This window comes from Pteropus medius, unplaced genomic scaffold (assembly GCF_902729225.1).
Source record: "Pteropus medius unplaced genomic scaffold, Ma_sr-lr_union100, whole genome shotgun sequence".
Lineage (NCBI taxonomy): Eukaryota > Metazoa > Chordata > Mammalia > Chiroptera > Pteropodidae > Pteropus > Pteropus medius.
Genome location: NW_024342471.1, coordinates 10,641,008 through 10,656,477, shown reverse-complemented (window position 1 = coordinate 10,656,477; position 15,470 = coordinate 10,641,008). Strand labels below are relative to the sequence as shown.

The window sequence follows — 15,470 nt, the reverse complement described above, 5'->3', positions numbered from 1 at the left end:
GGAAATTGGGACTTGAATCAAGCCATCTTGACACGTTAACTGCATCTGTGATATCTCTGATATCACCAAAAACAGGGAATCCTGAGTTGCCAATAGGAAGCCTGTTTTTCAACTAGCGTTCTGAGTGTCTGGGTTCAGACAAGTGCAGAGAAAGAAAATGGACAGAAAAATTCCTCTTTAACATAATCCCTCAAACTAAAAGTCTAAAGCACGCAAAGAAAACTGACACCAAGAGAAACAGCCATAAACTCAACTCGTAAACAGATGAATTCACTCGTGATAAGTGCAAATAACGGAGCAATCTGAAATGAATTTAAAATAAATTTAAAACCCTAAAAAAGGTAAAGAACAGAATGACCCGTAAAAAGAAAAAAGTCATGAAATAAAAACAGATATGATTAACTGTTGACGTGAAAAAGAAACTATTAGAAATCCTAAAAATAAAAAATACCATTCTTAAAGTGAATTCAAATAGGATAAACTCTAAATCAGATACAGTTGAAGAGATAATTAATGAATTGAAAGGTATTCCTGAATAATTCACCTAGAAAGCATCACAGACAGATAAAGAAATAGAAAATATAAAAGGGCCATTAAGACATGGGGAGCAGATTGAATGATTCCAACGTATATGTTATAGAAATTCCAGAAAAGAACACCTGTAATGGGGATACAATATCCCGTGTACGATATCTACATGATGGCTGAGAATATTTCATAACCAAAAAGGAAGTCCTCAGGTGAAAAATACATACCATGTGCTAAATGGGACGGTTAAAAATAAATCTCAACCAGAATCATTGTAATGATAGAGCAGACTGTCAAAGATAAAGAGAAAAATCTTAAGAGTTACAAGAAAATAAAGACAAGTAGCCTACAAAAGAATGCCAGTTGAATCAACAGCAGATTTCTCATTAATAGCAATGGATGACGGAGACAGAGAGGTACTATCTTGAACATGCAAAGGGAAAAATAAGATGAACCTACCTCAATACAGAGCTAGGTTAACTTTGAAAAAGGAGAGCAAATTACATTTTCAGACTTTCATAGATGAAAAGAGTTTACCACCCACACCCTCATTGAAAGGATGACGAAAGCAAAAGGGAGAGTGAAAGAAGGAAAATATTAGTCAAATATACTGGTAAATTGAATTAATTTCTGACCATGTAAATATGAATTTTTGTGATAAATAGTGGAACAAAAATTCTAGACAACAAGGAAGACGGAATGGGAGGCAGTTCAGTTGGTGGTTACACTGTGTCACAGGGGTTGCTTTAAAGAGGAAAATAGAGATACTGAATAACTTTACACTGTTAGGAAAATATATAGTTAAATAATTTAGTGTTAAATTTAAATGAAACCAATAAAAGAAATGTGATTTATAGTCTTTGAATCAGTTGGGAGGAAAAGGGATGGGGTACTAAAGAACATATCTATCAAAAGTCAAGGAAGAAGAAAAAAATTAAAATAACCACGCTTGCTTCCCCCACCCCCAAAGAAATCTCATGGTAACAGAAAACAAACACACAAACAAAATAAGATGGTAGAAAGTAAATTCAAATAAATCAGTAATCACAATAAATGTAAATGGATTAAATTTACCTATTAAAGGCAGAGACGACCTAAATGAGATTTTTTTAAAATCAAAATCCAGCTATAAACTGTGTATAAACAATAGATCTAAGACAATGACACGGAAATGTTGAAGATAGACAGAAAAAGATATCCTGGCTGAATACTAACCAAAAGAAATTGGTTTAACAATGTTAATATCAGACAAAATAGAACATAATGCAAAGAGCATTGCTAGGGATAAAGTCCAATATATTTCATGATAAGACTAAGAATCTCATCAAGAAAGTGAAAACTCTTGAACTTGAAATCTTCCTTAGAATTTTGATGCTGTCTTTTTGCAGCTACACTTATTCAAGGATTTATCATTAATTAAACTGAATCTTCATGCTGGCCTAAGTCCCTTAATGTGGGAAAGGATAAGGCATGAGAACAAAGGAAGATTAAAAAATAAGGTTGCTCACTAAATTATTAACCACAACACTATGGGCTAAATCAACATAACTGCAACTAGAACCACAAAGGCCCAGCACACCCTAAATCACTTGAGGGGTACATTTTCATATTAATTGGGACATTTATGTAGTGGTAGTCTAGAAAATGGACTTCATTAAAATGTGCCCACTGTTAACACTTTCAGATACAAAACTCGTGTGGGTCCAAATGCAACGCCACAAGCTTCATCTCCTTCTCTTTGCGGGCAGGAGTCAGGGCAGTGAAAGGCCTGAGTTACAGGTGAAGGAGATATTGGAGACTTAAGAAACCTGGGACATTTGACAAAATCACATCTGATGACCTTGTAGACAAAAAAAGAGAAATGAGCTGGATGAAACCCAATTAGGTAAATTTGTCTTGGGCCCCAAAAGGCAGCTGATAAATGGATGCTGTTAAGCAGGAAGAGAGTTCTTAATTATAGAGTTCTATAACCCAGACTCAAATCCTGGGTCCTTCGACTTATTTACCCACTGGGTGACCTTGGAGATTTTTTTCTTTATTTCTCTGGGTATCGGTCTCCCCAGAAATAGGCAGCTGCCCATTTCAAGGGTTGTTATGAGAATCAAATTAGATAACTCATTAAAGTACTCGGCACATAGTAAGCACTCAACAAGTGATACTTCCCATTCTATAGAATAGGGAGAGAGTTTAGGATCCACATGTACAATACCAGTTTCAGAGTTTGGGAAACATAGGTTTCGACAACATGAAAAACAGTTTGCAATTAGGTTTGCAAAAATAGGAGTATGCTATTCATATTAAGACAGGTGATGGATAATTCTACTCTGCTTAGCACTGACTGGACCCCATCTTGAGTACTGGTTTCATTTTTGGGAGCCATGTTTTCATAGGGACCTAGACCAGTGGTTCTCAAACTGTGGTCCCGAGACCAGCAGTATCAGCATCATCTGGCAATTTGTTAGAAATGCAGACTTTTGGGACTCGGTCCAGCCCTACTGAATCTAAAACTGTGGGGATGAGATCTAGAAAAGTGGGTTTTACTAATTAACATTAACAAACATTAGCATAATTCTGATGTATGCCTAAATTTGAGAACTACTGACCTAGAGTTATAAACATGGAAGAAGGAGCTGGCTTTTTTCTCCATGTCACCCCAATGACAATTAAGACCAAGCATGGAAAACATGGAGGAACGAAACTAGCATAATGGATTAGAGAAGATTCTCTTTGCTAAGAATAAAAGACAACTGACCCAACTAGTTTAAATCGTAATGGGTCTATTGATTGATAATAGGAGTCCAGACGTAGAGAGGTTCCATATCTGGCTAATTCACCAAGTCAATCACATCCTCAAAGACCCAGGCTTTTCCCATCAGTCACTTCTGCATCTCAGTTGGATCAACTGCTCTCCTTATGGTTGCCCGGAGGTGGAAGACATTCCCAGGTCTCAGGCTCAGACACTAAGAAGCAGAGAAACAAAGTCAATCTTCCTTGTATCTCCTTTTAAGAAACCTTTCTCAGGAGGGATTCCACTCTCCCTCTAGCAGATGTCCCCTAGCATCTCATTTGTGAATTTGACATTATAGGTCACATGACACTTCCTAGACTAGAGGTCCTGCTAGGATAATGGAGTTGCTAGCACTGGCTTAGACCAGGGTTCATCCACCTCTTCTGCGCCATGGACCCCTTTGGCAATCTGGCAAAACCTATGGACCCTTCTCATAAGACTGCATAAAATAAAATGATAGGATTCCAAAACAAACCAATTATATTGAAATATAGTTTTCAAAATATATTTTTTAAAGTGTGATGTGGGAATAAACTTGCTTCTTTATTAGTGCATTAAATAACAAAATCTAGCAGCCCATCTAATAACGACCATAATTTTGAAGTAGTGATGAGTGTAAATAATGATCTGAGATACCTATAACTATTTTGTGAGGGGAAAATATTTGTGCTTTCTATTGGTGACAAGTTACAAGTTACTGCTAATACTCCTGTGGTTTGCTGCTTACATTCACAATGGAAGGAAATGCTAAATTTTAGTTGGAGGTTAGTGAGAACAGAGTAGTCTCTTTCCCCATGCGAGTTTGCGAATCTCGTGCCTTTCATCCACAAACCCTTGGTCAGGGTGATCTGTGGACTCCACGTAAAAAGCCCCTGGCTTAAATCAATCAAAATTCACACACTGGGGTTATTAGGAGTGGACACAAGTCTTTTCTGAGACGAGTCATCTTTTTAAAGGAGTGTAGATACCTACACTAAACCAGGACTAAATCAAGCAACAAGGAAGTGAGCACGGGAAGAAAGTGGGAGGAGAGGGTGGAGGAAGAGTGGAGCGGGCGTGGCTCCAGGGTCTGCTCCACGTATGTCAGCGAGGATCCTTCAGGAGGAAGAGACTCGTCGAGGGACTCAGACGCCACACGGTGCACATACGAGCGTTCCCACCAACGCTGGCGTTCTTTCATTTCCCCCATTTTATTTACTTTTGTTTCCTGGTTGGTTTTCTTTAAATATTTATATGTGTATCAAGTGATGGATAGGATACTTTTCCCCTTACAAATGTTCAGCCTACTGGGGGTATTCCTTCTATCTCACTCCTTAGAAGTGACCGCTGCTTTCAACTCAGCAGGTGTCTTTTCAGACAAATCGCTGTACCCATGTGACACCCCAACAGCTCACACACTTCCTTGTGCAGACGAATTTATCAGCAATGAGGATTCCTGGGCCCTGCCCTCCCCCATGCTGGTGAATGAGATCAGCCTCAGTATGCCAGATGCTAAGCTCACAGTGCCCTTTTTAAATTCTACAAGGAACTTTTGAGGTTCAGGGAGGGGAGGTGGACCTAATACCACATACCTCATAAGTGGCAGAGCTGAAATTTGAACCCATGTCTATCAGATCCCAAAGTCCATGCTTTAAATGCCAAATCTGTTGGCTTCCAGAGCTGTACTCGAAGGTGACCAGAGTAAGTCACTTAGTATCATTCCAAGAACACTTTGTTTTTAAGGAGTGGGGTGGGCATAGTCCTGGAACTTGGCTTGGATGGCGCCCACTTGAGGTGGGCATCACACTGAAGTGTTTGAGTGCCGCATCAATAAGGCTTGAGTATCCTAAAACATTCATAGGAGACTCCGGAAATATATTCAAAAGCCAGCATTGGAAACACAGGAAGCATTCACATTAAAGTTAAAGGCAAGGCAAAGATGTCCTCTAGGAGTTCTATAATATTGTCTTGGCAATACTGGGGACCATATATTTTGAATAAAGTCTGGCTGCTGGAGTGAGAGAACCACAGGTCATAGACCATCCAGCCCTGGGATGCTTGAATTTGGCAACAGGTCCAGAGCCCGACTTGCATCATAGCCTGGTTTATTTATGTTCTCATCCCTCCATTCATCCATTCGTCTACCCATCCTTCTCTGAACCTGTTTCTTCATCTGAAAACTGAGGATACATGCCTTTTTTTCAGGGCTGCTATGACGATCAGCACAGGGCCTGGGACACACTGTGCTCTTTCAGCATCAGGCATTATTTCATCAATTCCCAGTCCCCACCCTTAAGGGAGGCTGGGCTCGCTCAGTCTGGTTGGCAGGGGAGCTCAGAGACAGTGTGGGTGGTGCCTGTGGTTTCTGCAGGCACACGGAGGAGAGAGACCAGTGGGTTGCTCTGGTTGCTGGTTACAAGGGCTTGACCTGAGAACTCTGAACTGACACACCCTCAGTCAGATTCTCGGCAGGACCGTGGTGGGTGGGACCCTCCATTGGAGTGAGCCAAGGGGAGTCCAGAGCCCAGGGCATGATGGGAGAAGTTAGGAGAGGGGTCTAGGCCCGGCAGAGTTCAACTGCGTGACGTTGGATGAGCTACTTAGCCTCTCTGAGCCTGTTTCTTCAACTGGAATAAAGGAATGGTGATATCTCCCGGGAGAAAATGAGAAGCCTAGAGTGCAGTGCCTAACCCTCCAACCTGGCAAATCCACCTGAGAATCTTGTGCCATGTGCACCAGGAGACACAGACTAGAATGCTCATGGCAGTGTGGCTGATAATAGTACTCAGATGAGAACACAAATTCTTGTCAACAGTAGAATGAATAAATAAGTTGATAAGTTGTAAGATATTCATGCAACAGGTCCAGAGCCTGGAATATTATACAGCAATAAAATGGACAAATTACAGACATGTGATAACATAAATGAATCTCACGAATACAGTGGAGCATAAAAGAATAGAGATGGTTAATTCCACGTATACAAAATTTAAAAAGATAGACAAAACTGAACTATATCACTTAAGATGACATACATATAGGTAGTAAAACTGTAAAAAGTACATTAAGAATATGATGACCTTCAAAGTCAGGATGGTGGTTACCTCCAGCAGGGAGGAGAGGGGGTATGATCAGAAAGACACACGGGCCGGACTTGGGGTTCTGTTCTGGGGTGCCGTTTGGTCAGTGGTGGCTCACCTTTACTTGCTTTATAATTTATTCACAAAATAGTGTAGGCGTGTTTTAGGCACTCTTCTATATGTGTGATTACCTCAAAATCTAAGAATAATTCAAATGCCTTGGGCTGGACTAAGGTTGTGGTTTTATTATTATTATTATTATTATTTTGCCCTCTCCCTGTGCCCCCACCAGCTCTTGCTCTGTGCTTGAGGGGCAGAAAGCAGGAGTGAGAATATGCTGAGTGAGGCATGGTGTGGGCTGGCCGAGCCCTCTCCCGCCTCCCCCTCCCCTGCCACACTGCTTCCAGACACGGATGCCCCGGAAAGACACTACCCAGAGATGTTTTTAAACCGCTTTATTCAGGTTGGCTGGTAGTCACGAATTGGATCATGTATACAGGGTTACCCACACACCCCTGGGAGAAGCTCTCAGCTTCTCCCACATCCCTCACTCCATTGCTGAGAGGTGGCTAGAGGTTTGAGCCAGTTCTGAGAGGCTGTTGGGCTCAATAGAAATATTTACAAATCACCAGGGGTGGGTGTCCCCCTGATCAGTAATTGTGAGGGGACTGGTACTGGGGCCCCTTGGCTCTCAACAGCCCCAGGCCCTTGGGTGGGCTTGGCATGGACCCCAAAAGGGGGCTGGGAAGTTGGGAGCTGGCAGAGGTGGGCTCCTGGGGGAACCTCAAAGACCCTCCGAAGGGTCCTGCTGGTGCGAATCTCTGCATGGGACCGCGTGGTGAGAGGGGTAAGGCCCTCCTACTGACTCCTTACGGGAAGGGGCAGATTCCTGGTCTCTCCACTCCCCAACCCGGCCGCCTCCCTGGAGGGTGGGACAGGGAGCTGTTTCTTAGGGATAAGGAGGCTGAACATGAATGACCCACCAGGAGGCAGTGCTGCATCTCTCTCTCTCTCTCTCTCTCCTCCCAGGACCCCTATGAGTGATGTTGCAATTGGGCCACAGCCCAGAGCAAGGCTGTCCCGGGGGCTTTTGCCCCATCTCTTCGCCAGGGGAGAGGCCCTAGCTCTGCTCAGAAGATTCAAGTCCACATTTGGGGAGGGATCACAGTCCACACCCCCAGGTCCAAGAGGGGGATGGTGGGAAAGAGGGAGAGTAAGGCTGGGAGGCCCCGGCAAGGGACAGGATTGGGGGACAAGCAAGCAAAGCGAAACACTGGACTCCACTGAAGCTGGTGACAAAAGAAGGCAGCCCGGCCCCAGCACGGCGTCCTGCCCAAGTGTTGGGGGCAGTTGGCCCCTTGGTGCCTGAGGCCACCTCCTCTGAGCCAGGTCACCGCAAGGGACTGAAAAGAAAGGGCTGGGTGGGGCTTACATGCTGAGCAAAGGGGTGGTGAGTGGAGGGCCGACGTAGTGGCCACAGGCAGTCTTGGGGATGGGGAGGCGGCTGGACTCAGGCAGTCCGGTCTCCAGCGGTCCAGCAGCTCCTCATGCACTCTGTACAGCCGTAGGGGCGCGGGGTGGGCAAGAGGCGGGATGGGCATCAGTCTAGAGGCTGCAGGCCTCCTCGTCCACGGAGCGCTTCCGCAGCTCCTTGCCAGGCTTGGGGGGCGGTGGGGCGGGTGCGGCAGGCGGGGCTTCAGGCAGGTGCAGAACCGAGTTCTCTCCCGGCTGCACCCGCAGGTAGGCCTTGACCTTGTGGTGCCGGGCCTTGCCGTCGCTGAAGTCGATGACGCGGCACTCGTAGGTGCCTTCATCTGTAGGCTTCACCCGGGACAGGCGCAGCTTGTGGGAGATGTTACTGCCCACCACCTTGACCACCTGGGGGCGACAGAGAGACTGTGACCTGGCCACAGGGCAGCAGGGGGGGAAGACACTGTCATCCAGGGAGCCCATGCCTAGGGTGGGACCCCATAGACACCCCCAGGAGGGCACACGGTCTTAAATAGCAAAAAAGTAGAAGCAACTTAAATGTCCATCAATAGAACAATAAATAGGCAGAAGTCAGTCCATTCAATGGAATACTGCATAGCAGTTAAAAAGATGAGCTAAGAGCCAGGCACGTTACAGCTCAGTGACATGCAGGAAATGAAAATTCATTGCAGAACCCTTGCAGTGTGATGTCATTTCTGTAAATAAACACATAAAAACACTCTATACTGGTTTGGGGCACTTGTGTGTATCGAAGTTTAAAACAGACGGGAGGGAACACAGGGGCCGCATAGCGGCGGTTGTCTTGGGAATGGAGCGTAGGGGAGGGCCGTGGATCTACAACAGACTGCAAAGTGAGTTCTTAGCTTAGTCCGAAATATTTTATTTCTTTAAAAAAAAATAAAGGCTGATTACAAATGTATCAGGATTTTAATAACTGTTAACCACATTTGGGGGGAGCGAGTGTCTAAAAGTTGTCTTTGTAACCAGAGCAAGGCCGGGACCTTTATAACTCTTCTAGAGTGAGCCCTTGTGGCCCTAGCTTGTCAGGGTTCACCCGATGGGGTTAACCACTACTCCGCCTTCTGTCACTACAGATTAAGTTCAGCCTGTTCTTGAACTCTTTTGTGCACAGCTTCTTTTGAACATAATATCAAGATTCTTCATGTTGTTGCACATCTCAGTTCATTCTTTTTCATTGCTGTATAGTATTCCATTGTCTGAATACACCACAATGTTTATCTAGCTGTCCGCTGATGGACATTTGGGTAAATCTGCCGTGAACATAAAGCTAATGTGAGTTTCTTCTTTTTTTTTTTCAATTAAAAGAGAAAAGGCAGTTGGACAGTTACATAAGCTATATCACTGAGAAAGGTGGATGAAGGGTACAGTGGACTCTATGATCTATTTTTATAACTTTCTATGAGTCTACGATTCAAAATAAAAAGTTTTTAAAAAAAGGAGGGGAGAATTGGGCCTGTGGGTAGTTGGGCCTATGAGAGCTGGGTAGTGATAGGAGGGGGCTTCCATTCTTCCTTGGCCCCTTCTTACTTAGAGCCTTTTTACTGCCCTGGCCCACCTCCTGCAGACCCCGCCCTGCCTAGAAAGAACAGCAGAGATGCATCTTCAACTGCTGGGTAGTGACCCCCTTCTCAACGATCTTACTGCCTGCTGCATCACAGGGTCACCCAGGCCTGGGCTGAAGCTGAGTGAGCTCCAGCCCTGAGCCCTACTGATCCATCTCCTCTGGAGGGGAGAAGAGACAACAAGCTGGCTTGTTCTTGCCAAGCCCCAGCTCCTGAAGTGGGGAGCCACTGCTGATCACCTTGACACTGAGGGAGTCCATTTGCTCCACAGACTTCCTTCAGATTCTGTGCTGGGCACTCATACACGTGACTTCAAATCATTTCACTCATCTGTGCTGGCCCCTCTGGTCCCTTCTCATCTCCTCCCAAATGCCAAGCTCTTTCTGACCGCAGGGCCTTTGCACACACTGGTCTTGCTGCTTGGGTGCTGTACCCCATCTCTATTCACCTGCTTGACTCTCATTTATCCTCAGACATCACCTCCTCCAAGAAGCCTTTGATCGTGACTCCCTGTTTATTTTATTCAAAGTAGTTGTCACAATTTGAGAACCATTTAGTTGATTTGTATGCTGACTTGGTTTTTGTTTCTCTTTCTGGTTAAGCTATCAACTCCCTGAGGGCAGGAATAGCTATTTTGTTCATCTTAGTGACCATTATAGGGACTAGAACCCTATAAATAATGACAACAACAACAACAACAATAATAATAATTTGTTGAATGAATGGAATCACTGTAGCTCCTTTCTCCAAATGAAGTGTTAGCCAGATATCATGCTTTCTAAGTTTAGGTCACATACACATGATTATACCCACTTTACAGATGGTGAAACCAAGGCTCCAGAAGAAGTGACTTTCCCACAGGCACTGAGTCAGCGAGTGGCAGAGCTAGGAACTGAACCCAGACCTGATTCCATGCACTCTAACCCTCCAAATGGTGTGACAGGCCCACAGAGGGTCACCTGGAGCTGGCAGGGCCACAGGGGGTTGGGGGAGGGCAGTCTTAGGCTCCCGAAGGGAAGAGGGTAAGTGGGTAGCAGCAGCGAGCCTGGCCCATCTCCCTTTATTCTGAGCTTTTCTGGCTGGTCACCATCCCCCATAAAGCAGGAAAACATGGGTTTATGGTACAGCAGGAGGCACAAGATGGGACACTGGCAGAACTTCCCAAAAGCAAGCAGCGGGAAACGCTTCCAGCAGCCCCTCTTGGTGTGGGGACCAGGTGTCTCTCTTCCCAGTGCTGGGACTGGGCCCAGCTGGAAGTTGTCAGCCCTACTGATTCCATCACCTCTGACCAAGGGCATAGAGAGGTCTTGTGGCCTTGCCATGCTCTCAGGGAGTTAGGGGATGCTGTCGCAAATGCGCAGCGGGGAGCGAATTACTCCAACATCTGTTTCCCTCACAGATATTAATTATCCTTCATTTGTCAACCCTACAAGGCGCTAATGGAGTAATAATGTGAAGCGCTGGGAGCAGCCACTCCTCGGGAGGGAGCATCAAGCGTGGCCCACCCCTCTGCCCACCCTCACCCACCCCCAGACAGGAAGCTTGGGCCTGGACCTGTTACCCCCACCCCAGCAGTCAGCTCCCTCCCACCCTGTCGCCCCTCTGCAAGCAAACACGTTGTCTGCAGAAGCTCTTCCACCCAGAGAGGAGGTGGGGAACAGGGAGCACTGCAGGGGGTACTGGAGGATGGGCTCTGGCCCTGACAGGTCACCCAGACCCTGGCCTCAGTTTTCTTGGGCTAGATCATCCATTCATTTGACGCACAGTTAGCTGGGCACTGGGGATATAGCTGTGAACCAGCTGGACCTCAGCCATGCGCCCACGGGCTCGTGGTTGCGTGGAGACACAGACCTCACACCTATAATCCAGCACTTCAGTGAGCTAGTTTCCAACAAGACAAAGGGGGTGGACACGTGTCAGATACTGCTCCCTCCCAGCCCTGCGGTCTGTGCCTTTAAGCACCATCTGGAGAAGGCAAATACAAAAACAATAACAACAGTAATAGTAGGGCTGGTAGCTACCGTTTATGGAGTGCTTCATCACAGAGATGATGTGCTAAAGCTTCCTACATTGTATTTAAACCTCACGATAACCCTGTAATGTAGGCACTGCTAGATACCCTTGTATGGGTCAAGGAACTGAGGCTCAGGGAGGTGAAGTGATTTGTGTTCAAGCCTCCCAGTTGTGATAGAAGCCAGGCCTTAAACACATGTCTGGGGAGCTTCTGATGACCAGGAAACCTCAGGTCTGTCTCTCTACCCCATCCCACCTCATTCCAGGCCCCTAACCTTCCATGCTTTAGGGCAGTGGTCCCCAACATTTTTGGCACCAGGGACCGGTGCTTCTATGAGAATCTAATGCCTGATGGTCTGAGGTGGAGCTGAGGCGGTGATGCTGGCGCTGGGGAGCAGCTGCAAATACAGATGAAGCTTTGCTCACTAGTCTGCCATTCACCCCCTGCTGTGCGGCCTGGTTCTTAACAGACCACAGACCAGTACATGGTCTGTGGCCTGGGGGTTGGGGACCCGTGTTTTAGGGAAGCCCAGCCCCTCTCAGAGACATAGCCTATGGGGGGGCGGGGGGGTCTGTCTTCCTGCTCCAGGTTCTCAGGGGTGGTGAAAGCTGCCTGTTGGATTTCATCATTCACAAATTGGGCAGAAAATCCTGTGGCCCAGACCTTCAACTAGACTGACGAGGCCAGGAGCAGAAGAGACCCCCACAGGGCAGCCTGGCTGTAAATCATAATCACCTCGGCACAGGCATCGACAGGCCCTAGTGGTGCAATTAAGCACCTAATTACGCTGAAAGAAACAAGGCGAGTCCACACCATGCCCAAGCTCAGCCTCCTCCCTGCTCGCCCATGGCACAGGCCTTTCCGGGCATGGCAGGGGCCCTTGGGCGATCAGGCGGGCAAGCTGGGATCTTTCTCCAGAGCCTTCCAGGAAGAATGGGCAGTGCCAATCTACCTCCCTGGTGCCAGACTTTCCCTACATATGGCCTCATGGCTGAGGCCTGAGAATGATATGGTGACCCCGGGAAGGTGCTGGGGGAAGGAATAGGGGTCAGGGGGTCCCCGCCCCAGGCTGGGCCTTGCTCTGAGCTCTGCCACTCCCACGCCTCCATCAGCAACACCTAGCCACTCCACTAGCCTGTTGGCATGTTTAGAACCCAACTCAGGATCTCCCCAGATCTGGACCCCAGAAAGCTTCACCCACTCCAGCCGGACCCTCCTGTCATCATCCCCATTGCTCCTTCCGCACACTGAATCCTTCTCCGAATCCCACTGATCTTCCCTCTAAACATTGTTGGGTCCCCTCCTCTTCCGTCCAGAATCCAGATCCCCATGAACTGGCCAGAGCAAGGCCCCAGCTTCTCTCATCTGGATCTTCACCCCAGCCTCCTCCCAGGTCTCCCTAAAGCCATTCTGGCCCCTTCCAATCTGTTCTTCCATGACAGCTAGACAGATCTTTCCAAAATGCCCCCAACTTAGAGCCCTTCCTTCTGCTCCCTGAAGTGGCTGCCAGGAGTAGGGGTGCTCTGAGGTCTCATCCCCACCTCCCCTAGGCCACACCAGCCTCCAGCAATTCCTTCAACACGCATACCCAGAGAAGTTCCCCCTACTGCTAGTAAACTCACTTATACTTTAGTGCTCACCTCAAGTAGCACTTCCTCCAGGAAGCCCTCCAGAGGCCCCCGGGTTAGGTTAAGTCCTATGTTATGGGCTGACTCCCAGGCAACTCTCCTCATTTTGATGGTCACACTTGTCGTTTTACTTTCTATCACATGTGATCGTTGGGTTATCATCCATCTCCCACATGGACTGGGAGCATCCTAAGGACAGGGACTGGGTGTGTGTGACCTCGGCCATCACGGAGGCATCTTCACAGCCCCCGACCACAGGCTGGCTGCTCTATGGATGTTTCAAGAGATCCCTAGGACGCATGATTTTGACCCCGCATGAGACTCGCCTCCGTTGCAGACTTCAGGACTTAATACCCTATGTATATTGTGAATTACTACAGGAATTTCAAGAAAAGATAGGAATGTCTATAGCAGAAAACCCTAACCCACAACTTGGCCTGGCAATCATTTGGGAAGGATGCAGGTCAACGGTCTCCGCCCCCAACCCCGCCCATCTGGTATCCACATGTACGACACACCTGGGGCGCAGCCAGGTAGGGCAGGAGGGGCTTGACCTGAAAGGCCACTTGGTCTGACGAATGTGGCTGCCTTTGAACCATTTATGGAGATGGAGGGGAGGGGTTAGGGACAGAAGCCTCTTCAGCTGTACCTGGCTTTTAGGGCTTGACTGAAAGGGGAGGCGGGGGTTAGGATGAGTGGGTCCGAGCACCGAGCTACGCATACACGGGGACCCGGGATGCCCATGGCCGAAACAAGTGAAATGAAGTGAATCTACAGCACGAACAACTTCTGTGAGAACAAAGGAGGGAGAAAGGCGGGTGAGCTCCCTGGGAAGGAAGGTGTGTGTGGAGAACTTCACATTTTCTTAAAATTAGGAAGTTAGAGATGATCTCTATTTGCAAAACTGTTAAGGGGAAATTAACTTAAATTCTAACACATAAGGACTTCAATTAGAACAAAAGAAAAACTTTCAGAATTTGAAAATGGCCACTAAGCAAAAGAATTTGCCTGAACCACAGGACTGAGGTCCTGATGGTGGAATCCTCGGCATGTACAAGATAGCGAGAGAGATGTTTTTAAGGCCAGGGGTCCTTCCCCAGGCCCCGAGCTAAATGAGATAATTTATGTAAAGTGCTCATCATGGTTCCTGACACTCAATTAATGTTAGCTGCATTATTATTATTATTATTATTATTATTATTATTATTATTATTATTATTATATCACAGGTGCCTATCGGCCCACGTAAATGATCTTTCTACAACTCCCTACAAAACTCGGAGCTCTCTTCGTCCCCACCCATTTCCTGCAGAGAAGCTTGGGCCTCCTTTCACTGCTCCAGCCCCTCAGCATGTTGGGAATAGGAGTCTTGCGAATGATTTGCAAATTCGTGTTGTTTCCATTCTAATAGCCACTGTCATTCACATGGCCGAATTCATAGGAGTTTACAGTTTCCAAAGTGCTTCTGTGTAGGTGTTAGACACAATAGTGAGTGGGGGAGGAAAGGTGCAGGGAGGTGGCAGAACTGGTGCCAGGCCTCAGCTCCTGAGACTTTCAGAGCTGAGGCCAGTGTGTCTTCACAATCTCAACCCGGCTCAGCACGGCCTCTCCGAACCCACCTAGGGTTACCATGGCGGCCCCCACAGGCCACCCAGAGCCCATCACGGAGCCCTGCCCCCACTGGCCCCTGGAAGCTGACTGTACTTCCTCCCCCGGAACACCAAGGCTGCCCAGCAGGTGGACTACACTGTTTCGCTCCCACGGTGTTTCCCCAAAATTAAATTAGTTGAAAATCGGGAGCTATTCCATCAAAATGGGGATTTTTAGAAGACACAGGACTATTTGGCCGGAATTTCTGCCTGGCTCGGCTGGGCCTTGCAAAACAGGGCCTGGGTTCGCCAGGTCCCACGGCCCCACAGCAGCCCCTTCACCCCATCATTTCACATGTGCAACACATGACGCATGACATGATGGTATGTCTGTGTGTCAAAATCTGTCTGGGTTTGCACCCCCATTGTCCTGGGTATGTGTATGTGTGTGTGACAGTCATTTGATAATTTTTTACTGGGCACCTACTACGTGCCAGGCACAGTGCTAGACTCTGGAAACGTAAGTGAATCAGGCAAGCACAGTTCCAGCCCCACTGTCTCCAGGGGGACAGATGTGAAACAAAGAGTCACAGGAATGGATAATTAGAGACAGATATGCAGCCAGCAGAGAAAAGTAAGCATGCTGGCTGAGTCACAGGATCGAGGGAGGCCTTGTGAGCTCAGGGCTGACGGAAGAGAGAAAACAGTTTCCTAGGCAGAGGGGCTGGCCTGTGCGAAGGCGGAAAGGGAGCCAGGATTGGGAGCTGAAGGGGAGCTCGGTCAAGCAAGA

At 47.3% G+C, this 15,470-nt stretch overlaps 1 protein-coding gene across 2 annotated transcripts in view; it reads right to left on the bottom strand.

Moving 5' to 3' along the window:
* Positions 1 to 6,815: 6,815 nt before the first annotated feature.
* VSTM2L (V-set and transmembrane domain containing 2 like) overlaps positions 6,816 to 15,470 on the bottom strand; it is a 32,420-nt gene continuing 23,765 nt past the window's right edge. For both annotated transcript variants that reach the window (XM_039864309.1, XM_039864310.1), the window contains exon 4: positions 6,816 to 8,253. In XM_039864309.1, the coding sequence (XP_039720243.1) occupies positions 7,981 to 8,253 (273 nt within the window). In that variant the 3' untranslated portion in view covers positions 6,816 to 7,980. The remainder of the gene's footprint in view (positions 8,254 to 15,470) is intronic.